Source organism: Nicotiana sylvestris, chromosome 6 (assembly GCF_000393655.2).
Source record: "Nicotiana sylvestris chromosome 6, ASM39365v2, whole genome shotgun sequence".
Classification (NCBI taxonomy): Eukaryota; Viridiplantae; Streptophyta; class Magnoliopsida; order Solanales; family Solanaceae; genus Nicotiana; species Nicotiana sylvestris.
In genome coordinates this window covers 99,287,172-99,313,914 of record NC_091062.1, presented here as the reverse complement: position 1 = coordinate 99,313,914, position 26,743 = coordinate 99,287,172, and the positions used below count along the sequence as shown (strand labels likewise).

The following is a 26,743-nucleotide window of genomic DNA, read 5'->3' as shown; positions in this document are numbered from 1 at the left end:
GACAAGTTATTGCATATGCTTCGCGCCAGCTGAAGATTCATGAGAAGAATTACCATGTTCATGATTTAAAGTTAGCCGTGATTGATCATGCTCTTAAGATCTGGAGGCATTACCTGTACAGGGTGTCCTGTGAGGTTTACACTGATCATCGCTACCTACATCATTTGTTCAAGCAAAGGGATCTCAATTTGAGGCATCGTAGATGGCTTGAGTTATTGAAGGATTATGACATCATTATTTTTTATCATCCGGGAAAGGCAAATGTGGTCGCGGCGCCTTAAGCAGGAAGGAAGATAGTATGGGAATCTTGGCGTTCATTTTAGCAGAGGAGAGGCCAATAGATTTGGAAATTGAATCCTTATCTAACAAACTTTTAAGGTTGGACATTTCAGAGCCCGGCCGAGTTCTTGCATTTGTTGTTGCATAGTCTTCATTATTGGGGTAGATCAAGGCTCGGCAGTTTGATGATCCGCATTTGGAAGTTCTCAGAGAGACGGTACTACATGGTGGTGCCAAGGAGGTTTCTATTGGCGAGGAAGGTGTTCTGCGACTCTAGGGTCGCCTATGTGTTCCTAATGTCGATAGCTTGAGGGAGAGGATTCTAGAGGAGGCACACAATTCTTGGTATTCTATTTAGCCAGGTGCTTCGAAAATGTATCGTGACGTGAGACAACATTACTGGTGGCGGTGGATAAAGAAAGACATAGTTGAGTATGTGTTAGTTGCTTTATTTGCCAGCATGTTAAGTATGAGCACAAGAGGCCAGGTGGTCTACTTCGGCAGGTGACTATACCAACATGGAAATGGGAGTGCAATATGATGGACTTCGTAGTTAGGTTGTCGCAAAATTTACATAAGTTTGATGTAGTTTGGGTCATTGTCGACAGATTGACCAAGTCGGCACACTTCATTCAAGTTATGACTACGTATTCTTCAAAGAAGTTGGCCCAGATTTGTATTCGAGAGGTAGTTCAGTTGCACGATGTACCTGTTTGTGTCATATTAGATAGAGGCCCTTAGTTCACTTCGTATTTATGGAGAGCTGTTTAGAGTGAGTTGGGGACCCATGTATAGCTCAGCACAACATTGCATCCATAGACTGACGGGTAGTCAGAGCGGACAGTTCAGATATTGGAGGACATGCTAAGAGCATGTGTGATTAACTTTGGGAAACAGTGGGATTAGTTCTTGCCTTTAGCCGAGTTTGTTTACAACAACAGTTATCAGTCCAGCATTGACATGGCTCCATTGAGGCTTTATATGGTCGGCGATGTCATTCTCCCATCGAGTGGTTTGAGCCCGGTGAGGCTAAGTAATATGGTACTGATTTTGAAAAGAATGCCTTGTAAAAGGTAAAGTTGATCCAGGAGCGACTTCATACAGAACCGTCCAGACAGAAGAGTTACGTGGATCAGAAAGCGCGTGATGTATCATTTATGGTAGGCGAGAAGGTTCTCTTGAAAGTCTTGCCGATGAAGGGTATACTAAGACTTGGAAAGAAAGGCAAGTTGAGCCCCAGGTTTATAAGTCCATTTGAGGTGTTGAGGGAGTAGGGGAGGTCGCTTATGAGCTTGCTTTGCCTCCAAGCCTATCAGGGGTCCATCCATTTTTCATGTGTCTATGCTCCAGAAGTATCACGCCGACTTGTCATATGTGTTAGACATTAGCACTCTTTTGCTAGATGAGAGCTTGGGTTATGAGGAAGAGCCAATTGCTATTATTGCTAGACATGATCGCAAGTTGATATCCAAGAGGATTTTCGCGGTAATCATTAAGTGGAGGGGCCAACCAGTCGTAGAGACGACCTGGGAGTCCGAAGAGGACATGCGGAGCAGATATCCACACTTATTCAGCACTTCAGGTATGAATCTAAACCCGTTCGAGGATGAACATTTGTTTAAGAGGTGGAGAATGTAACGACCTGGCCTGTATTTTGCTTTCTAGAATCCCATTTCCCAAAAAAGACCCGTAGTTGTTTTATTAATTTATGACTTACTGGGATGGTTAGTTCGGGGTTTGGAAGAGCTCGAGTTGAAATCGGAACATTTGGTTCCTTAAAGTTGGCTTAAAAGGACAAGTTTGTCTTCGGTCAACATTTTGGGTAAACCACCTCAGAATCTGGATTTAACGGTTCCAATAGGTTTGTATGTTGATTTCGTACTTGGGCATATATTCTGAGCGGGTTTTGGACAACCCATGAGCAATTCGGCACCTAATAGTGAAAGTTGGCATTTTGAGAAAATTCCATAAGTATGGGTTAAGATGGATTTTTACATTCTAGACATCTGTTGGGGATTCGAAGCCTTGGAATAGCTTCGTATGGTGATTCTGGACTTAGGAGCACATACGGAAGTGGATTCGGAGGCCCATAGGTCGCTTCCGAGTCATTTGGCGAAAGTTAGAAACATGAAGTGTTTAGAAGGTTTGACCGAGGGTGAACTTTTTGATATTAGGTTTAAATTCTAGTTCCGGAAGTTAGAGTAGGCCCGTAATGTCATTTAGTACTTGCACGCAAAATTTGGCGTCATTCTAAGTTGATATGATAGGAATCAGACGTGCGGAAGTGCTTTAGAAGTTTTTGGAGTTCATGAGTAAAATCATGCGTTTTGGCATCCAATTCGTGGTTTTTGATGTTATTTTAGTGTTTTAATCATGCGAGCAATTTTGTATGATATTTCTAAACTTGTATGGGTGATTGGTGTGGAGCCCCGAGGGCTCGGGTGAGTTTTGGACATTCGAAAGGGGTGAAAAACACACCAGATTTTTGGTGCTTCTTGGCATCAGTTGCTGGTCTCGAAAATGTGAGAAATAGTTCGCAAATGCGAACCTCGCAATTGCGAGAAGATCTTCGCAATTGCGAAGAAGCTCTACTGGGGCATGGTTCACATTTGCGACTACTGAGCCACAATAGAGACCTCAGCGCAGCTTACAACATTTGTTCAAGCAAAGGGATCTCAATTTGAGGCGGCGTAGATGGCTTGAGTTACTAAAGGATTATAACATCACCATTCTTTATCATTAGGGCAAGGCAAATGTGATTGCGTACGCCTTAAGCAGGAAGGCAGAGAGTATGGGCAGCATGGTGGTTCATTTTAGTAGAGTGGAGGCTAGTAGCTTTGGACATTCAGTCCTTAGCTAACAGACTTGTGAGGTTGGTCATTTCAGAGCCCAGTCGAGTTCTTGCGTGTGTTTTTGCCTAGTTTTCGTTATTGGGGCAAATCAAGGCTCGGCAGCTTGATGATCCGCATTTGGCAGTTCTTAGAGAGACGGTACTACTGGGTGGTGCCAAGGAGGTCACTATTGGAGAGAATTGTGTTCTGCGACTCTAGGGTCGCCTATGTGTTCCTAATGTCGATGGCTTGAGGGAGAGGATTCTAGAGGAGGCACATAGTTCTCAGTATTCTATTCATCCAGGTGCTATGAAGATGTATCGTGACCTAAGATAGCATTACCGGTGGAGGCGGATGAAGATAGACATAGTTGAGTATATGGCTAGGTTCTTGAATTGCCAGCAGGTTAAGTATGAGCACCAAAGGCCAGGTAGTATACTTCAGCAGATGACTATACCTGAGTGAAAATGGGAGCGTATTACAATAGACTTCGAAGTTGGGTTAGCACGGACTTTGCAGAAGTTTGATGCAGTTTGGGTCACTGTCAACAGGTTGACCAAGTCGGCACACTTCATTCCGGTTATGACTACGTATACTTCAAAGAAGTTGGCCCAGATTTAAATTCGAGAGGTAATTCGGTTGCACGGTGTGCCTATTTCCATCATATCAGATTGAGGCCCTTAGTTCACTTCGCATTTCTAGAGAGCCGTTCAGAGTTAGTTGGCGACCCGTGTAGAGATCAACACAGCATTCCATCTACAGACCGACGGGTAGTTAGAGAAAACATTTTAGATATTGGAGGACATGATAAGAGCATGTGTGATTGACTTTGGGGGATAGTGGGATCAGTTCTTGGCTTTGGCCAAGTTTGCTTACAACAATAGTTATCAGTCCAGCATCGAGATGGCTCCATTTGAGGCTTTATATGGTCTGCGATGTCGTTCTCCCATCAGGTGCTTTGAGCCTGGCGAGGCTAAGTTATATGGTACTGATTTGGTAAAGGATGCCATGGAAAAGGTAAAGTTGATCCAGGAGCGACTTCGCACAGCACAGTCCAGATAGAAGAGTTACGCGGATCAGAAAGTGCGTGATGTATCATTTATGGTACGCAAGAAGGTTTTCTTGAAAGTCTTGCTGATGAAGGGTATAATGAGATTCGGAAAGAAGGGCAAGCTGAGCCCTAGGTTTATAGGCCCATTTGAGGTGTTGAGGCGAGTAGGGGAGGTCTCTTATGAGCTTTCTTTACCTCCCATCCTATCAGAGGTCCATTCGATTTTTCACATGTCTATACTTCAAAGGTATCACACCGACTTGTCACATGTGTTAAACTTCAGTATTATTTAGCTAGATGAGAGCTTGGGTTACGAGGAGGAGCCAGTTGCTATTATTGCTAGACATGATCGCTAGTTGATATCCAAGAAGATTTTTGCAGTAAAGGTTCAGTGGAGGGGCCAACTAGTCAAGGAGGTGAACTGGGAGTCCGAAGAGGACATGCGGAGCAGATATCCACACTTATTCAGCACTTCAGGTATGAATCTAAACCCATTTGAGGACGAATTTTTGTTTAAGAGGTGGAGAATGTAACGACCCGATCAATCATTTTTCTTTTTAGAATCTTGTTCCCCTAAATAAAACTTCCCGTACTTACTTTTACTGATTTATAACTTATTGGGATGGTTAGTTCGGGGTTTGGAAGAGTTCGGGTTGAAATCGAATCAATTGGTTCCTTAAGGTTGGCTTAAAAGGCCAAGTTTGACTTCAGTCAACATTTTAGTTAACGACCTCGGAATCGGGATTTGATGGTTCCAATAGGTTTGTATGGTGATTTCGGACTTGGGCGTATGTTCGGAGCGGGTTTTGGACGAGCCGGGAGCATTTTTGCACCTAATAGTGAAAGTTGGCATTTTGAGCAAATTCCATAAGTTTGGGTTGAGATGGATTTTTACATTCTAAACGTCTGTTTGGGATTCCAAGCCTGGGAATAGCTCTGTATGGTGATTCTGAACTTAGGAGCGCGTCCGGAAGTGGATTCAGAGGCCCCTAGGTCGTTTCATAGTCATTTGGCAAAAGTTAGAAACTTGAAGTTTTTAGAAGGTTTGATCGAGGGTAGACTTTTTGATATCGAATTCTTGTTCCGAAAGTTGGAGTATGCCGTAATGTCATTTAGGACTTGTACGCAAAGATTGGCATCATTCCGAGTTGATATGGTAGGAATCGGACGCGCGGACGTATTTTAGAAGTTTTTGTAGTTCATTAGTAAATTCATGCGTTTTGACGTCCAATTCGTGGTTATTGATACTATTTTAGTGTTCCGATCACGCGAGCAAGTTTGTATGATATTGCTAGACTTGTGTGGGTGATTGGTGTGGAGCCCCGAGGGCTCGGGTGAGTTTCGGACATTCCAAAGGGGTGAAAAACACCCCAGATTTTTGGTGCATCTTGGCATCAGTTGCTGGTCTCGAAAATGCGAGAAATAGTTCGCAAATGCGAACCTCGCATTTGCGAGAAGAGCTTCGCAATTGCGAAGAAGCTCGACTGGGGCATGGTTCGCATTTGCGACTCCTGAGCCACAATAGCAACCTCAGTGCAGCCTACAACATTTGTTCAAGCAAAGGGATCTAAATTTGAGGTGGCGTAGATGGCTTGAGTTACTAAAGGATTATAACATCACCATTCTTTATCATTCGGGCAAGGCAAATGTGATTGCGGACGCCTTAAGCAGGAAAGCAGAGAGTATGGGCAGCTTGGTGGTTCATTTTAGTAGAGTGGAGGCCAGTAGCTTTGGACATTCAGTCCTTAGCTAACAGACTTCTGAGGTGGTCATTTCAGAGCCCAGTCGAGTTCTTGCGTGTGTTTTTGACTAGTCTTCGTTATTGGGGCAGATCAAGGCTCGGCAGCTTGATGATCCGCATTTGGCAGTTCTCAAAGAGACGTTACTACAGGGTGGTTCCATGGAGGTATCTATTGGTGAGGATTGTGTTCTGCGACTCTAGGGTCGCCTATGTGTTCCTAATGTCGATGGCTTGAGGGAGATGATTCTAGAGGAGGCACATAGTTCTCAGTATTCTATTCATCCAGGTGCTATGAAGATGTATCGTGCCCTAAGATAGCATTATCGGTGCAGGCGGATGAAGATAGACATAGTTGAGTATATAGCTAGGTGCTTGAATTGCTAGTAGGTTAAGTATGAGCACCAAAGGCCAGGTGGCCTACTTCAGCAGATGACTATACCTAAGTGAAAATGGGAGCGTATAACGATAGACTTCGAAGTTGGGTTGGCACGCACTTTGCGGAAGATTGATGTAGTTTGGTTCATTGTCGACAGGTTTACCAAGTTGGCACACTTCATTCCGGTTATGACTACGTATACTTCAGAGAAGTTGGCCCAGATTTATATTAGAGAGGTAATTCGGTTGCACGGTGTGCCTGTTTCCATCATATCAGATTGAGGCCCTTAGTTCACTTCGCATTTTTGGAGAGTCGTTCAGAGTGAGTTTGGGATGCGTGTAGAGCTCAGCACAACATTCCATCCACAGACCGATAGGCAGTCTGAACGGACAGTTCAGATATTGGAGGACATGCTAAGAGCATGTGTGATTGACCTTGGGGGACAGTGGGATAAGTTCTTGCCTCTAGTCGAGTTTTCTTACAACAACAGTTATCATTCCAGCATTGAGATGGCTCCATTTGAGGCTTTATATGGTCGGCGATGTCATTCTCTCATCGGGTGGTTTCATCCCGGCGAGGCTAAGTTATATGGTACTGGTATGGTAAAGGATGCCTTGGAAAATGTAAAGTTGATCCAGGAGCGACTTCACCGCATAGTCCAGACAGAAGAGTTATGCGGATCAGAAAGTGCGTGATGTATCATTTATGGTAGGTGAGAAGGTTCTCTTGAAAGTCTCGCCGATAAAGGGTATAATGATATTCGGAAAGAAGGCAAGTTGAGCCCCAGGTTTATAGGCCCATTTGAGGTGTTGAGGCGAGTAGGGGAGGTTTTTTATGAGCTTGCTTTACCTCCCAGCCTATCAGGGATCCATCCGATTTTTCACGTGTCTATGCTCCGGAAATATCACGCCGATTTGTCACATGTGTTAGACTTCAGCACTCTTTAGCTAGATGAGAACATGGGTTACGAGGAGGAGCTAGTTTCTATTATTGCTAGACAGGATCGCCAGTTGATATCCAAGAGGATTTTCGTTGTAAAGGTTCACTGAAAGGGCCAACCAACCATGGAGGCGACTTTGAAGTCCGAAGAGGACATGCAGAGCAGATATCCACACTTATTCAGCACTTCAGGTATGAATCTAAACCCGTTCGAGGATGAACGTATGTTTAAGAGGTAGAGAATGTAACGACCTGGCCTGTCATTTTGCTTTCTCGAATCCCATTCCCCTTAAATAAGACTTTCCGTACTTGTTTTAACTGATTTATAACTTGTTGGGATGGTTAGTTTGGGTTTTGGAAGAGCTCGGGTTGAAATCAGAATATTTGGTTCCTTATGGTTGGCTTAAAAGGCCAAGTTTGACTTCGGTCAATATTTTGGGTAACGACCTCAGAATCGAGATTTGATGGTTCCAATAGGTTCGTATGATGATTTCGGACTTGGATGTATGTTCGTAGCAGGTTTTGGATGACACGAGAGAGTTTCGGCACATAAGAGTGAAAGTTGGCTTTTTGAGCGAATTCAATAAGTTTGGGTTGAGATGGATTTTTACATTCTAGATGTCTGTTTGGGATTCCGAGCCTGGAAATAGCTATGTATGGTGATTCTAGACTTAGGAGCACGTCCAGAAGTGTTAGCCCCGTAATATTTTGTCGATGTTACGTCCTGCAGTATTAAATTACGACGATGTTGAACCCTGTAGTATTGTACGTTGAATTTGTCAAAAGGTAATTGAGATGGATTTTTACATTCTAGACGTCTGTTTGGGATTACGAGCCTGGGAATAGCTCCATATGGGGATTCTAGACTTAGGAGCGCGTCCGAAAGTGTTACGCCCCGTAATATTTCGTCGATGTTACGTCATGCAGTATTAAATTACGACGATGTTGCACTCTGTAGTATTGTATGTTGAATTTGTCAAAAGGTAATTGATGTTAGTCCATGGAAAAGATTATTTGGAGATTATAAGGTTTATGCTATTTCAAACAAGTGATGAGTAAATTCGTGAAGGTGAGAGGGGAAGAAAGTCAAAGAAATAATTTTCGTCCAAGTTTGGCATGTTGGGATAAAATAGGGGCTGAGCGTTAATACCCCGTATTTATGGACTAGTACCATATAAGGTACCATATGATCATAATAGTATGATGTATAAGGGTATATTAAAAATGAGTAGTATTTTAAGTAATTTGGGATAATTTTTAATTACAGGGGCAATTGATTAATTATTGGTTAGTGGGAGATTAATAAATTATTAATTAAGTAAAACAATTAGATAAGTACAAGAAACCTTACCTTTAACGTGGCGACAAGCTAAGTTTTAACCAAAATGACTCTTAGTCATTTTTGGCTGTGGAAAACTATGTTAGTTCAATAATCCTCACTTGTAATATTTTCAGAACCAAAAAAACAGCAACAATCACTATTACCTCAAACTTAGTTTAAGTTTGAGGTTGTTGGATTTAGAGAGTTGTGGAATGTTGTTTGTGGGATTACCCCTCTCTGTCACTCTTAGCCGCCAACAATCACTCAATGTTTACCAATTTCAAATTAATCTTTAGCAAATTAAGTTCGTTGCGGCAGTGAAGATTTTCATTCTTCAACCAAAATCCAACGAGATTTCTTAGCACACTAACAACGTGAGATTTTGCGATTCTAAGGGAATACGGTGTAACCTTTTTCCAAGAATATCATACGTATTTTTCTCTACTCCAGTATGTTAAGGCTATCCCTTATTTCTTTTGGCATGATACATACGATACGAACGAAACGTGCAAATGTACAAATTCCATGAATAACTCTGTGAGGACGTGATTTTTGCCCCACATGAATTACTCCTACAGAATTCCAAAGAATTAGATTTTTCTTTTAATTGTTTGTTATTTTAGGAATTATTGTAGAGTTTTTCAAATTATTTGCATTTTTGTGTGCATGTTTAATCTTATTTAATTAAATACCTTGCATTCGCATTTAGGATTTACTTTTACATTTTTTAGATTAATTAGTAACTTAGTTGTTTTATAAAATATGAAAAAATAACAAAAATAGTTCATGTTGCATTTTAACTCTTTAATTTTGAATTTTGTAGCTTTTCTTTTAATTTAGGAGTTATTTAATTTTTTTTAATATTATGTTGAGTTTTTAATATAATTTGATAGGTTAATTTAATTTTTAAGAGTTAGTTTAGATTTATTTTAATTTGAAAAAAGAAAGAAAATTGGAAAATGAAAAGAAAAGGGAAATTAGAAATAATAGAGGAATTAGAAAAGAATTGATTTTGGCCATCCTTAGTTTAATTCCCCCAGCCCAAACATTTCCCTACAGCCCCAGCGTAAATCGGGCCAACCCGCCAAACCGCCCCACCCCATTTCCCTCAATATATAATCCCTCTTAAACATTTCCCCCAAATTCCCCAAACCTTAGAGAAATTAGAGAAACGGTGCTACTGTTCATCTTCTTCACTGAGCCCGACCCCAACTCGCCTGGAGCTCACCCGAGTTCTCTCATTGGTCCCCTCCTCTCCACGTCACCTCTATTTTCCAACGTATTTGTCAGAGAGGAGAACGAATATTCGCTCAAAATTGCGAATTTCTGTACAAAGAGGACAATTGTTGGATGAATGGGAGTCGTGGATAGATGTGAATCAATCCACGCCCTCCATTTGTCCCAAAATTGTTCAAAACAATTCGAGGGATTTTTGGATTTTGGGCAGATTGTTTGAAGTTTTTGAAGGCTATATATATGAGGTAAGTCTTATATGCTAGGTTAGAGGAAAAATCGGAGAAACTTTTCAGAAATCTTAGTCAATTTCTAGATTTTTAGTCGTCACTTTCCTTCAAGTTTTCTTTTCCTTTTTCTTTTTCAGTCTTCTTTGTCATTTTTTTCAGAAAAGATACACAAAAAATATGGCTTGAATTTAGTTTTCATTCGAGCTTTGTTTTGTTTTTTAAGAGAAAAAATAAAAAAAAGATTGTTGAAACAGATTTCTTCTAACCTTGTTTTCTTTTTCTCTTGATTTCTGTTCTTTTTTTTAGAAAGGAAGTTTGGTTTAAATCCTCAAGTTGAAGATTGGGGCTGGAGTTTTGCATTTTCTGCACTTTGTCGATTCTGTCCGAAGTGGTCTTTCGAAATTTCGATTTGGCTTGCAAATTTTGCTCGATATTGTTGCTGAATCTCGCTGGAATTTTGGAGTCAAGAAAACAGTGTATTTGTCGATTCTATAATTGCTATAAAGAAAGATTACTTAACAGGTTCGTTCTTGATTTCCTCTTATCCGTTTAAGTTTATTCAGTTTGCATCTCTTCCCGCTAAGTGTGTTGGTTTTACTTCTAAGATTGAACATTTACGATTCTTGATTTGTTTGGTTCAGACACATTGGGTTGCAAATCTAATTTGATTTTGGGATCACTGAGTTGGTATTTGATTGATTTGAGTTTTACACATGACTATATAACTTATTTGATTAATTTTCTTGCTTTAATTACGACTGATTTATTGGTTGAAGCTGTCCTAATTTGTTATCGGAAAAGATCTGTTAGTGTCCATAATTTAACTGTGTGTCTTAAAATGTGTTTGGAGCTCTTCAAATCAACTCTGACTTTGATCGCCTATAAGTTAAGTTTTGTGAATTTGATTGTGAAAATGGGTAACTGAAATACAAACCTTGGTGTTCTTACTTAATAGCCTCATTTACAATTTTCAATTACTGGTTCCTTCTCGTTTATCAAAAGTGAAGTATGATTGAGGCGTTAAGTTTGTTGTCACTTAATTGAAGCTCATGAATCAAAGTTTTATTTTAAATTAACATTAGGTGCTTACTGTTTTAAACGCATCATTTGACATGTATTGAATTGAAGTGATAAAAAATTCATTTTCCTTGTTTTCATTTAGCTTAGTATTATGTGACTTTTCTAATTATTTAGTCACTTAGTTCATTGAATGGCATGTGTGTGTTTGTATAAACTTTGGTGTTGTTGGGTCAAGAGTTGTTCTTTGTTGGTAAACTCAAATTAAGAGAACTGCGGCTCTTAGGTAAAATTAGCATACGTGAGTGATAAATTCCACTACAATTAATTGTTAACTTTCTCTATGAAAGAACGTTGTTTCACTTCAAATAGGCATCTAATAACATGCTTATTGTAGGAGTTTGAGTTTCTGCTATGAAAAGGCTAACAAACTGTCTCGCAACAATATTGTTAGTTCATTACCTTTGTTGTTTACATCATTATACTCGTGTCTTGTTTTAGGTCCGATTTTAAAATTATTAAGACTACGGGTACTGTTCCCGTGATGTGATTGTGATAGCTAGTTTTTAAATTAGTAAAAAAATGAGAGCACCTTTAGTTTGCCTTTAAAATATAAAACTTTTTTTTAAGAATAAGTTGAGGCGTGCCATGCTTTAAATCCATAACACTTGGCCCTCACAAATTTAGATCAAATAAATTGGGGTGTGCCATATACAAATAAAATCCTACAATTTATGGATCTTATATAAATAAAAATTAGTATAGAAATTGCCATGAAATTTCGTAGTTGCTTTAGGCACGTTAATTAATTAATTGTCATAGCTATGGCTGCGGTTCCCGTGACGTAGATGTGACACCTAGTTACTAAAACCCGCGGGTGCATTTATGTGACCCGTCTACAATTTAGTCTTTAAAAATTAAACATGTTGTAAATCGTGGGTATGGTTCCCGTGACATGATTTGCAATATGTAACAATAATTATTAAAAGCGGTTAATAAGCAAATTGAACCATAGGCTAAAACGTGTATTAAATTCAGATAATAGGCCAATAACAATAGTTTAAGCGACCGTGCTAGAACCACGGAACCCGAGAATGCCTAATACCTTCTCCCGGGTTAACAGAATTCCTTACTTAGAATTTCTGGTTCGCAGACTTCAAAAAGAAAGTCGAATTTCCTCGATTTGGGACTTAAAATAAATCGGTGACTTGTGACAACATAATAATATCCCAAGTGGCGACTCTGAAATAAATTAAATAGTCTCATTTCGAATAATGTCACTTAAATTGGAAAAACACCCTATCTATACCTTCGGGTGTGTAAAAAGGAGGTGTGACAGCTCTGGCGACTCTGCTGGGGAACATAACCCAGAACTTTTGTTCAGGGATTAAGAATTCGAGCTTAGAATAACTTTTATAATTGGCTTTTATTTGTTATCTGATTGTTTATTGCATGTTTGGGCCTAATGTGCTAAATGTCTCTTTTTACCGCTTTGATTTTATTTGAATGGTATATAAAATGTTACGAAACCCTTCTCTTCTTATCTTCGGGGATGTGCACGCTTGCGTGACTCCTCTTTCTATTAGTGTCATACTTTGAAATAAGAAAGAGGCTCGGACAAGTTACAAAGCCGGATGGCCTTTTGGTTCCCGGTACGTAACCCCCTCCTCGGCTTGAGTTGTCCGCTCGAGTTGTCCGCTCGGGTACACAAGTATAGAACAATATACCCAGGTTTTAAACTTAGAATAACTCTGACTCATGCCGGATCCCTAGTAGGAACATTTGTCTGCATCATGTGCATTTGACTTTGGGGACTCAACATAGGAGTTGGGTCCGTCTAGGACAGGTGGACCCCAGAATCAAAGACCATCCTGATGCATATTCCACTTGCTACTTGTGCAGTTATTTGCTTCGGTTTGCATGTTGACCGGTTGCTAGAATAGGGAAGGAATTGGGAAAATAAAATTGAGGTATGAGAGAATTGATTACCCTCCTTTGAAAAAACCTGATGTCCAAAATACGCAGAAACTCTGCCAAAATTTTGGAAAAAAAGAAGAAAAAAGAATTTGGTTTCAAAAGTCTCATGTCTTTTCTCTATTTTTATTATGTCAAAACTGACCGAACTACGCAAGTTTCACCGGATGTGGGATAAGTAGACAACCCCCATCGGGTCCAACTCTATTTTTTTCAAAAATAACCCGAAAAAAATGATGAAATATTGTTATTCTATTTTAAATAAAATTAGATGTGTCGTTCTTGTCTAAATAGCCTAAAATGTCCCCAAAAGGACGCCAGAAGACCGTTTTTGCAAGAATAACCACCTACTTCCCTTTTTCAAATTTTTGGCTACCTAGCAAGCACAACCCTAAAATCTTCCCTCTGAAGGGCCGTATTTGCAAAAGTAGCCGTGTTATTTAAATGTTTGCAAAATCGACCTCTTTTGTAAAATCCGCTCTGTTTTAAACCAATCACCTTAATTTAAATGTGCAGAATGAGCATGAGTCAAAACTTGCCAATAAAGGTCATGACCAAGATTCCTTTGAAACTATATATGTGGTGGGAATATCTGGGTAAATCAGAACAAGATATGGTCAATCTCTACTTAGGGGGTCTCCCCGGGTTATTGAAGATCAGGTCTAGAGGAGATATAATAAAGGCACTGGTTACGTTTTGGGATCCAACCCACAACGTGTTTCATTTCTCGAATTTTGAACTCACACCCACTTTGGAAGAGACAGTTGGGTATATCGGGAGTACTGAAGCTCTGAGACACAAGTATTTGGTCACTCCAAGAGTTGTCACTCCACACAAGTTTCTAGATTTGCTAAAGATAAGCAGAGGGGTCCAATACCCAAATTTGGCAGCTAGTTTCTCCACTCCACAGTTCATATACCAGTAATACAGACACATAGGGGGTTTCAACAATCCAGAAAGCAAATTTGCAGCAAAGGGAACCAACTAAAATTGGAAGAACACAGGTGCTTCGCTTTCATGGTGGTATTTTTAGGTCTTCTAGTATTTCCCAGGAAATATGGGAATATCGATATACGGATAGCTGGGGTCGTCAAAACTTTTCTTACTCAGGCAAAAAGCACCCTCGCACCCATGATAGTGTCTGAAATCTTTCGAGCTCTCACAACCTGCAAAGCCAGATGAGACTTTTTTGAAGGGTGCAACTTGCTGCTACAAATGTGGATGATTGAACATCTATGTCATCGTCCTCAATACATGAACTATGGGTCGATAGGGAAAAGCTGCATAGGGGAGTTTTACACAAGGGTCGACGGGTTTAACATGCTAGAATGGGTCACAAAATGGATATCACGCCTCCGTTCTGTCACTGCAAATCAAATAGAATGGACGTTCGGTTGGCTTTCTGTTGATGAAATCATATACATGCCAGCTTCCGGGCCTCATTTCCTCCTGATGGGTCTTAGAAGTATCCATCCTTATGCCTCATACCTTGTTTTGAGACAGTTTGGGAGATGTCAAATAGTGCCCAAGGATGAAGACCTTAGCCTCCATGTGGTCGAGATCTGTTCTGATGGGCAGTTTCACGAAACAGTAGTTCGCCAGATTTGGAGTGAATGCTAATATCTAAAAATAAATACCCGAGTGTGTGATCTATCCAGAGGTGAAGTCTCGCCCGGTTACCTCGCTTGGTACAAAAGGGAAGTTGAGTTTGGAAAGCCAGCTAAAAGACCCCACCTCCAAGAGTTTGTCGAGGCATCACAAGAACAATGAGAGTGGCTGGCAAAAGAAAATGAATATCGGGCCACCATAAGCAGGTTAGAAGGACAGATTAGAGACCTCAAGTTCGCTAGTAATGTTCAAGCCGATGCAGAAGAGGGTGAAAAGAAAAAGTTAGCCCAAGAAAATGAAATCCTCCGGGCCCAGGTCCAAAGGATGAAGATAACTGCGAAGAATTCGGAAAGAAGCCGAGCACATGAAAAACTCATTAATGGCCTTAGGAACAAAATATATGAGTATGGGAATGATCTACAAAAATTCGAAAGCGGTTTGGCAAGAGCTAGAGCACAGTTGGCAAAGAACGCCGAGGGGCAAGCAGAGTTTGTCCAACAGTTGAAAAGAAAATATGAGGGGACAGTCACCGATTTGAAGAGAAAGTTAACTACCCTTGAAAACGAGGTGGCCAAACCGCTTAGGAACTTTAAAGCCGAAAGGGAACATTGCTATGCTTTGATGGCCCAGAGGGAGGAAGATATGTAACAATTGCAGAATCAAAACCATCATGACACCCAAGTGTTGGAAGCTCGGAATCAGCAAATCGGGCGTTTTCTCCAAGAAAAGGGTATTATCCGGGAGAGGGTTAGAGCAATTGCCGACTACATCATCATGAAATGCCATGAATGTGAGAACATGACTCGAACTACTTTCTTTGCTATAGTAATGACATTTGTTCGCCAAATAATGAGTGATCTAGAGCGGCTTCAAGGGGATCTTGCACATAGACCCGTGGCAAGAACGAATGATGTCCCACGGGCCCCAGGAGTAGAGGCACTTATGTACTTTTGATTTTCATTTATCGAGTCTGTATTTCATTTTTTAGTTTTAAAATGTTGTTTTGAGTCTGTTTGTAGTTTTTAAAATTCCAAGAAATGAGTATGATGGAGTCTTTTGTAATAGAAATGTTTAAGAGTTTTATTAATGAAAATTGGAAATTCCTAAAAAAATTGTTTCTTTATTTTTCGCATTTATTTTCTTGAACTACATAATGATCTGATTCACAATTTTTCGCATTTATTTTCTTGAACTACATAATGATCTGATTCACACGGTGTCGTGATACGTAGGCAATCCTCATCGAATCCAGTCATGATTTTGTAAATAACTCAAATAAAATAGGGATGAGGAAGGAAAAAACCGAAAGAAAAACCAAAAAGAAAGAAAAGAGAGCCAAAGAAAAATAAAAAAAAAGAGCAAGGAAAGAGAGGAAAGAAAGAGAGGAAAATAGGAATAAGAGGAGAAGCACAAAGAGCCAAAGTGGAAAGAAAAGAAAATTGGGGAAAATAAGCAAAGTCGGGATGAAACATGCAACCATTGCGAAACATGTAGAAACACATTTAGCTGTATAGGTGCATCACACACCAACATGCGATTACCTATGTGTTAATTGCTTCAAACTGACCGGTTTGTTGTCTACTGTTAAGTCTAGGTTTTATATTAAGGTGGTTGGTTTTGTGGTAATCTGGCTTCACATCTATACTTCACAAGGTCAAAAGGAAGTATTGAAATGTCTTCAGAAAGTCATCTACCAACAATCCCTATTCCGGAGGATAGCCCGATCTCGGCTATCCCAACTTTTCAGTCAGCAACTGCTAAGGAAAATAGAATTCTGCGTCTCCGCATGATGGAAATATGGGACATCTGGGCCAACGACAGAGAACCACCAAGTGCGATACCTGGATTCCCTGAGCTATTTCCCAAGGCAAGTGGGACTTCCAACATCCCCATAAGTTATCCAAATACCCCATTGAGATATCCTACCATCTCAGCCCACTTTGTTGGAACACCTTCTGAGGCTCGCCCCCAGGTATTAACTTCAGGTGTGGCCTTGAATATATTCACCACGCCACCTTGTTCAGCTACGACACAACCCACTCTACCCAGGCCTAGTTTTGACCCATCTTCCTTCACATTTCAAGCACCATCTTTCCCACTAGAACCAGCCCAGTTTACTACCAATGCTTACCCTCAGCCGCCCCGGTAAGAGTTTACCGTGGGGTAGGAGAAAACCACAAAAAAATCCTGAACAAGTGGAGATTACCAGAAAGATGAGGAGCATAGAGCAGAGTCTCAAAAATATACAGGGTTTGAGAGGGAAAAAAAGTCTGTCCTATGCTGACTTATGTATGTTTCCCCACGTGCATTTACCCTTGGGTTTTAAAACCCCGAAGTTTGAAAAGTACGATGGGCATGAGGATCCCATAGCCCACCTCAAAAGGTACTGCAACCAATTGTACTGCAACCAATTGTGGGGAGTCGGCGGAAAAGAGGAGCTTCTCATGGCTTACTTTAGAGAGTGTTTGGTCGGCATTGCTTCTGAATGGTATATGGATCAGGATATATCTCGGTGGCATATTTGGGACGACCTGGCTTGGGATTTTGTCAGACAGTTTCATACAACATCGACATTTCCCCTGACAGGAATTCATTGTCAAATTAAAGAAGTCCTCGGAAAGCTTCCGAGAGTATGCTCTCAAATGGTGCGAACAAGCGGCCAGAGTCAAACCTCCAATGGACTAAACAGAGATGGTTAGCATTTTCCTTCAAGCCTAAGAGGCTGATTATTATCAGAACATGATATCTGCGATGGGGAAGCCATTTGCCGAGGCCATAAAAATCGATGAAATGGTTGAGAATGGGTTAAAGAAAGGGCGCATTTTGAGGCAGTCTGCAATAAGGGCTACCTCCCAAGCAATTCAAGGCGGGTCTGGAGGTGTAGTAAACCGAAAGAAGAAAGAAGAAGCGGCAATGGCAACTTCATGTGTAAGAAAACCCCGTCCACCCAGACCTTATTTCCCTGAAAGAACCCCATAACATTACTATCCCCATCAGGATGTGGTCTATGCTATGGTTCCTCAGACATATGCAGTGATGAATGCCCAACTCTACGTTAGGCCACAACAACAATTTAATCAAAACCGAGCTCCATTTTCCAGAAATCAACCTCCTCACCAAGCTTAGTATAATCCCCGACCTCCACAGAACAACTTCCCCTACAACGCTCGTACCCGGGAACCACCCAAGATGGTAAACTTCACACCCATTGGTGAGTCATATTCCAACTTTTTCCCCAAACTTGTCTAGATGGGTTTGTTGCAGCCTGTACCCCAAACCAGGCAGAACCCAGCGTCGCCCGCTTACAGAGCCGGAACTCGATGTACTTACCACTCGGGGGTAGAAGGGCATGATACAGAAGACTGTTGGACCCTAAAAAGAGCTGTTGAAAACCTCATAGAACAAAAGCAAATAGTGCTAAAGGACAAAGACGTTCCTAATATAACTAACAATCCATTACCAGCTAAGAACAACGGGCCGGTTATTGGAATGATTTGTGAAGATTGAGAGTTTGAACCAGCTCTAAAAGCCATCATTTCCATATCTGATGTGGAAAAGAAGCCAAAGACTATCGCAAAATAAGACAAGCGGGAGAAGAAGAGTAAACCCACCCCTCTGAATGCAGAAAAGAAAGTGCAAACTGAAACTGGGGTAGAACCTTCAAAAGATGTCGTTCTTTATGTTCCTCGGGGCTATAAGAAAGAATAGATGTCATTGAGCCCTCCAAGAAGGTTTGAGCTAAAAAGGGATCTAAAATGTATGTGCCTAAAGGGACCTACGTGGTGCGGGGGCCAGTAATTTCACCAACGCTGAATGAGCCCGTGGTTATTGGCAGTGCACTATAGAGGCCTATGATAGATCCCACTGCCATTCCATGGAATTACAATAAGGCGGTAGTAACTTACAGGGGTAAAGAGATCTCGGTAGAAGTTAAGGAAAATAACGTAGCTGAGCAATACCTCAATCTAGAGGAAGTGAATAATTCCACGAAGAAGTGTTTCCCACTAAAGAAGCTAGTAAGTGCTGAAGAAGTAGAAGAGTTATTTCGAAAATTGAAAATGGCAGACTACGAGATAATTGATCAACTCCAAAAGTCTCCTAATCAAGTCTCTTTGTTGTCTCTGCTAATGAATTCAACTGAACATCAAAAAGTATTGATCAAAACTCTCAATGAAGCATATGTACCCATTGAAACCACTGTGGAACAGTTGGAGAGGATGGCGGAAAGGTTTTTTTGCAGTCAATCAGATCTCTTTCAGCAAGAATGATTTGCCACCGGAAGGAGCCGCCCACAATAAAGCCCTTCATCTGACAGTAAATGCCAGGGATATTATATGAAAAGGGTCATGTTGGATGGTGGTTCTGGAGTAGATATTTGCCCTCTCTCAACTCTGCAACGAATGGAGATCGGTACTGAGAGAATAAGGCCCAACAACGTCTGTGTGCATGCCTTTGACGGCATCAAAAGAGATACCATTGGTGAGATTGATTTGGTTCTGACTATTGTTCCGATGGATTTTGAGGTGAACTTTTAGGTCTTAGATATGGATACTTCCTATAATTTCCTCTTGGGAAGACCTTGGATTCTTGCAGCATGGGTTGTACCTTCTACTCTCCACCAGATGGTGAAATTCGAGCATGAAGATCAGGAGATTGTAGTTCACGGAGAAGATGAGCAGTCAATCTACCGGGAGCCGTCAGTCCCATGTCTCGAAGCTAGAGAAGGAAGTGAACATATAGTCTATCAAGCTTTAGAGGTTGTGGTCGTAGACCAATGTGAAGAAGGAAACCCTTGTCCTCAACTCTTTCTCTCAAATGCATCAATTATGGTTGCCAAAGAAATGATCAGACATGGTTACAAACCCGAGAAGGGGCTTAAGACTTCATTGCAAGGAATTACTGAACCTATCACCCCGGCTGCTAGTGAGAAGTTCTTTGGAGTAGGTTTCCAACCCACGCCAACTGATGGAAAATGGGCAGATGACCGAAAGAACAATGGTTGGGTCTTGCCTCAGCCGATTCCATATCTTTGTAGAACATTTGTCAGGCCAAAATACAATGAGGAAGAGGAAGATGAGGCCTTCACGACCGAGGAAATTGAAGAAATTTGTGGGGATATGAGGCAAATGTTGTATGAAACCCACATGGTCCAACCGGGAGAAGGCTCGAGAACCGCTCAGGTGTTGTATATGGGGCTCAATGCCAAGCTGCAAAATTGGAAACCTACTCATTTCCCAATCAGGCGGGAATCCTGGTAGTTCAGTCCTGCCACCTTTTCTGTATCACGAGTTATCTCAGGGTATAACTCGGATGTTTTCTTTTTAGTTTCATGTCTTTAATTTCCCACGTAAACCCTGTTATCTTCAAAATTCAATGAAATGAAATCAATATTTCATCGTTCATCTCTTTTTATTCTTTCTGATTTTTGTTAATTATTCTTAGTTCTTCTTTCAGTTCTAATAATGAAGCTTTAAATAACATGACATGCTTGCGGACTTTATGCCCAGATCCAAACATGTTGTCTAATTATGAAATAATGAACCAAGAACCAGAATACGATGAAGAAGAGGCTTTTAGGGAAATAAATAAAGAATTGCAGCTGAGAATAAACTTAAGACAAACTTAAATGAAACCGAGCCGGTAAATTTGGGTAATTCAGAAGAGGTCCAAGAGACCATGATAAGCATTCACACAGATGAAAGAACTAGGATGCCTTGATCCAACTTTTGTTTGAGTTCGAATAAATGTTTGCTTGGTCTTACGATGACATGCCGGGATTGGGTGTCGATTTAGTGGTCCACAAGTTGCCGACTTACCCCGATTATCCCCCTATACAGCAAAAGCAAATAAAGTTCAAAACTGATATTAGTGACAATATCAAAGAAGAAGTTACCAAACAGTTGAAAGCGGGGGTGATCCAAGTGGTACGATACACCACATGGCTGGCTAATGTAGTTCCCGTACCAAAGATAGATGGGAAAACTCGGGTGTGCGTTGACTATCGAGATCTGAACAAAGCAAGTCCCAAAGACAACTTCCCTTTGGCGAACATCCACATTCTCGTTGACAACTGTGCCAAACATGAGATACAGTCTTTCATGGATTGTTATGCTGGGTATTATCAGGTTTTAATGGATGAGGAAGATGCAGAAAAGACAGCATTTACAATACCTTGGGGCACCTATTGCTACAGTGTCGTGCCTTTTGGTCCGAAGAATGCCGGGGCAACTTACATGAGAGCCATAGCTTCCATTTTCCACGACATGATGCACCAGGAAATCGAATTGTACATGGACGATGTGATCATTAATTCTAGAACACGGGATGACCATGCTCGGGACTTGAGAAATTTTTTTGTGCGACCTGAAGCTAAATCCGGCTAAATGTGCATTTGGGGTTCCGTCTGGCAAACTCTTGGGGTTTATAGTCAGTCGGAGGGGCATCGAGCTAGATCCAACAAAGATAAAGTCTATTCAAGATTTGCCTCTTCCAAGAACTAAAAAAGAGGTAATGAGCTTGTTGGGCAGGTTGAACTATATCAATCGGTTCATTTCTCAGTTGACATCCACATGTGAACCCATATTCAAGCTATTGAAAAAAGATGCGGCAATCAAATGGACAGACGAGTGTCAAGAAGCCTTTGACAAAATCAAAGAATATCTATCAAACCCACCAATCTTGGTCCCACCTGAACCGGGGAGGCCTTTGTTTTTATACCTAACAGTCTTGGAAAATTTCTTTGGTTGTGTCCTCGGGCAATACGATGTGACCGTGAAAAAAGAGCAGGCAATCTACTATTTGAGCAAAAAGTTCACAAGTTATGAAGCCAAATATACCCTGTTGGAAAGGACTTGCTGCACCCTAAATTGGGTCGCTCAGAAGCTGAGGCATTATTTGTTGGCCTACACCACTTATCTCATCCCCAGGATGGACCCCCTAAAGTACATATTCCAGAAGCCAATGCTAACAGAAAGATTAGAAAAATGGCAGATCCTGCTCTCTGAATTTGACATAGTCTACATCACCCGCACGACGATGAAAGCCCAAGCTTTAGCGGATCACCTAGCTGAAAACCCGATTGATGATGAATACCAACCCTTGAGTACCTACTTTCCGGATAAAGAGGTAAATTCAGTTGAGATAACATCAGAAGACACCAATGTGTGGAAATGTTGTTCGATGGAGCTGTGAATGCCAAAGGCATTGGAATTGGAGCAATCTTGATCTCACCCACGAGTTAGCGCTATCCAGCCACAGCCCGGCTTCGGTTCTTCTGCACAAACAACACAGCTGAGTATGAAGCCTGCATCATGGGTATGAACATGGAAATCGACCAAGATGTTGAAGAATTGTTAATCATGGGAGATTCAGATCTGATTATCCGATAAGCTCAAGGAGAATGGGAAACTCGAGATGTCAAACTAACTCCCTATAGGCAACATATGGAAGATCTTAGCAGGCAGTTCAAGTCAGTTAAGTTCAGGTATGTTCCTCGTTGTCACAATGAGTTAGTCGATACGCTCGCTACTTTGGCCTCGATGCTGCCATACCCAGGCAATGCCCATATTGATTCTTTGGAAATCCAAATTCGAGAAAGGCACGGTTACTACAATACGATTGAGGCTGAACCAAATATTCAGCTATGGTATCATGATATCAAAAGATTTGAAAACTAAAGAATACCCCGAGCAAGCCAGTGGAGACCAAAAGAGAACCATTAGATGGCACGCAAGTGGTTTCTTCTTGAGCAGTGATGCTTGTACAAAAGGACTCCGGATCTCAACTTGTTAAGATGTGTTGAAGCCGAAGAGGCCGGAAGAATCATGTATGAAGTGCGCGTAGGAGTGTGAGGACCCCACATGAACAAGTATGTTTTGGCAAAGAAAATCCTCTGAGCAGGTTATTACTGGATGACTATGGAAAAAGATTGCTTTAGTTTCATCCAGAAATGTCATCAGTGTCAGGTGCACGGTGATTTGATTCATGCACCACCTACAGAACTGCATCCCATGTCATCACCTTGGCCATTTGTTGCCTGGGGCATGGACGTCATTAGGCCGATTGAGCCGAAAGCTTCAAATGGGCATAGGTTCATATTGGTTGCCATAGACTACTTCACAAAGTGGGTTGAAGCAATTACTCTCTAATCTGTCACCAAGAAAGCTGTGGTAGACTTTGTGCACTCCAATCTCATATGCCATTTTGGTATTCTCGCAACTATCATTACAGATAATGCTGCAAATTTGAATAGCCATTTGATGAGGAAAATACACGAACAATTCAAGATAACGCATTGGAACTCTACTCCTTATCAGCCCAAAGCCAATGGTGCCGTTGAAGCAGCAAACAAGAACATCAAAAAGATTTTGAGAATGATGATTCAAAGCTCCAGGCAGTGGCATGAAAAGTTGTTGTTTGCATTGTTGGGATATCGCACTACTTTGCGCACATCAGTCGGAGCAACCCCCTATCTTTTGGTTTATGGCACTGAAGCCGTAATACCCGCAGAAGTTGAAATCCTTTCCCTCCGGATCATTGCTGAAGCTGAAACTGAAGACAATGAGTGGGTCAAAACTCATCTGGAACAATTAACCCTGATCGATGAAAAGCGAATGGCCGCAGGCTGCCACGGGCAGTTGTATCAACAAAGAATGGCCCGTGCCTACAACAAGAAAGTGCGGCCTAGAAATTTTGAAGTGGGGAAACTTGTTTTAATGCATATTCTTCCCTATCATCAGGAAGCAAAAGGAAAGTTTGCTCCTAACTAGAAAGGCCCATACATTGTCAGAAAATTGTTGCCAAAAGGGGCATTATATCTGGGAGACATTGAAGGAAATGACCCTGAAACTGTTGTAAATGCAGATGCAGTCAAAAGGTACTATGTATAATCCTTCTGCAGCAATAACATTATCTGATTGGGATAACGAAGGCTTTCATTTTCGCTACCCCAAACATTCCAATCCTTTGCTAACCCTTTGAGCCGGTTACCTTTCTTTCATTACCCTCTTTGGAACTCGAAGACGTTTGTAAAAAAAAAGAGAAAAAAAAAGAACATCAAAAACCAAAAAAAAATAGAAAGAAATAAAGAGAAAACAAAACAAAACAAAACAGAAAAACAAAAGAAAAATAAAAAAATAATGTTTCCCTGAACTACGTTCGACTTGATTCCGAAAGGATGCGTAGGCAGCCTTTCTCTAGGGTTCCGTCACACCAAAAAAAATCTAATTTCCCCAAAAAATGAAACTGGGGCAGATATTATAATGGTTTGGCGATGATCCCGCCTGAACGATTCCAAAGTTATAATTCGATCCAAGTTCTTTTTACCCAAACCTTGTTCAAGTCCTTCCGATCAATCGGTGAAAGGTTTTCAAAATCAGAGAATGCAGTTGTTTGGATCTGATGCAATCAAGATGAGAGAAATAAAATGAGAGAGTCTTATTGGTGAAAATCCACGGGCACCATAAGGCGATGGAGAGCAGAGAAACTGAAAAACGAGAGAGTCTTGTTAGTGAAAACTCATAAAGAGCGCTATAAGGAGACGGTGAGAAGAGAAATGAGAGAGGTCGATTGGCGAAAACCCGCAAAGGGCGACGTTGATAAAAAAGAAGAAACCCCTCACCTCCATTGGCACCGAAATAGTCCTGGCAAGGTTTCTCATTTTTAAAACAAGGGTCGCAATGGGTTTGTGAGAAGTTGGATAGTTGTGTAGATCGAGCATCCAGTACAAGAAGTATGTCATGTCTATTGAGGTCTGCATGCACTCCAGATAAGTCCTTCTTTCCTCCCCGAAAAGGGGCACTTCTCCTTAAATTCATTTTCTTATCCTTTGTTTACTTTCCTTTGAATCTCTTTCCGTCTAACTCTGTTCCGAAACTAATACAAAGAAAAGGTGGCAAGATTGGTTTTACAGGTTTCTGTTTAATAACGGTCAAGTCCAAAGAAAAGTACCCAGCCTCAGCGGGTGCTTCAAGTCGATCCCGACTGGCCATGATGGTCGATGCTCTAAAATCAAGTTATTGAAAATAAAAAGAAATCCAAAGTCAAAAACCCCTAGAGGCAGAATAAGGTGAAAAGGCCAAAGCCCCGCACGGGTAAACAGTCATCCGGAAAGTTGGAAAGTTGAGTACCTTGGTTTTAGGAGAGAGATCGATCTTCGGAAAAGCCAACAAGCAGCAGAAGTTCTCACTAAAAGAGTTGGGCCGAGATCAAGTGATCAAAAACAATCAAGGCCACAAAATCAACCACCGTTTCAAACTAACAATTGCTCTTTGTTTGAAAATTTGAGACAAGTGCAATTCAAAGCAACAGTGCAAGAAGCAGGTGTAACCAAAAAGGAAAAGAAATGCGCAAGTGTTAGAAACAACTTTGTAGCAAAATCTATAAAAAGGAAGTCCCCTCCAAATTTTTTCCCGCATTTACTCATTCCATGAAATGAAATATAGAAAAAAGGAAAATGAAATGAAAAATAGAGATAAGAAGAAAATCAAAAAAAAAAATGGCAGTTCAGAATCCCCAATCTCAATTTTTTACGCTTTTCCAACATAGGGATCCAATCCCTAGTTGAGATTTTTAGATATAGGGTCTCCATCCCCTAGTTGCCTTTTGCCAACATAGGGCTTCAATCCCTAGTTGAGATCAGTTTTAGACATAGGGGCTCTATTCCCTAGTCGCCTTCTACCAACATAGGGCTATTATCCCTAGTTGAGATTATTTTTAGACATAGGGCCTCCATTCCCTGGTCGCCTTTTGCCAACATAGGGCTCCAATCCCTAGTTGAGATTATTTTTAGACATAGGGCCTTCCCTAGTCGCCTTTTGCCAATATAGGGCTCCAATACCTAGTTGAGATTATTTTTAGACATAGGGCCTCCATTCCCTAGTCGCCTTCTGCCAACATAGGGCTCCAATCCCTAGTTGAGATTTTTTAGACATAGGGTCTCCATCCCCTAGTCGCCTTTTGCCAACATAGGGCTCAAATCCCTAGTTGAGATTTTTTTAGACATAGGGCCTCCATCCCCTAGTCGCCTTTTTCCAACATAGGGCTCCAATCCCTAGTTGAGATTTTTAGACATAGGGCCTCCATTCCCTAGGACTCCATTCCCTAGTCGCCTTTTGCCAACATACGGCTCCAATCCCTAGTTGAGATGATTTTTAGACATAGGGCCTCCATTCCCTAGTCGTCTTTTGCCAACATAGGGCTCCAATCCCTAGTTGAGATTAATTTTAGATATAGGGCTTCCATTCCCTAGTCGCCTTTTGCCAACATAGGGCTCCAATCCCTAGTTGAGATTATTTTTAGACATAGGGCCTCCATTCCCTAGTCGCCCTTTGCCAACATAGGGTCTCCAACCCCTAGTTGAGGTTATTTTAGATATAGGGCTCCATTCCCTAATCTCTTTCTCCTAAAGACACATGATCTTTATTTTATTGTTTTCAATATAGAAATAGTGTAGGATTTGTTACAATAACTCATGAAATTTTCCTAGTGAAAATTGGGGCAGAAAAATTTCGTTCTTTTGTTTGTTTGTTGTAGTGTCTGAGCAGGTTTTACCTCGAGGCACAAGGATCTAGACGACCAAAATAATGAGTTTCAATCCAAAATAAAGAAAAGAAGAAAAAAGAGAAAAAAAGAATGGACTCAAAGGGCTGAAGTGGAGAAGGATGCGGATTGCTCAATATATGATTGAAGTCACGGGCTTCGCGTGTCCCAGCTTGATCCAAAGCTGGAAAAGGAACCAGCACCTACAGCTGATGAGCATCAAGATTTAGATCGGAGTCTGCAACAAAAACTAGCCAAGACTCAAGATCAAGCTTCAGGAGATTTATAGATAGGAATCTTGTAACTCGTAGCTGATAAACTTAGCTAGTTTAGCTTTTTGTTTTTTCTATTTTTGTGTAATAAGAAGTTCAGCAAGCAGTAACAGCAGCAACAACAGTGAAATCACAGCTTTCCGGTAGTCTCGGCTACGTAAACTTCAAAAACTACACTAACCTGATTCCTTTATAGCCAAGGATATATAGGCAACCTCTGAAGCAAGGTTCTGTCAGGCTCTTTTCAAAAATACTTCTCATGGAGTTTCGAACGGGCAAAAATCCCTCGTAATTGCTCATTTTATCTTTGCCCGAAAATCTTTCGTGTCTCCT

The 26,743-nt window shown here is 41.1% G+C and overlaps 1 protein-coding gene across 1 annotated transcript; it reads left to right on the top strand.

The window, feature by feature from the left end:
* Positions 1-22,042: 22,042 nt before the first annotated feature.
* Positions 22,043-23,368, top strand: LOC138871011 (uncharacterized). The gene is made up of 2 exons (XM_070148859.1): positions 22,043-22,083; positions 22,852-23,368. Exons 1-2 carry the CDS (start codon positions 22,043-22,045, stop codon positions 23,366-23,368), a joined length of 558 nt encoding a protein of 185 aa, XP_070004960.1.
* The last annotated feature ends 3,375 nt before the right edge of the window (positions 23,369-26,743 follow it).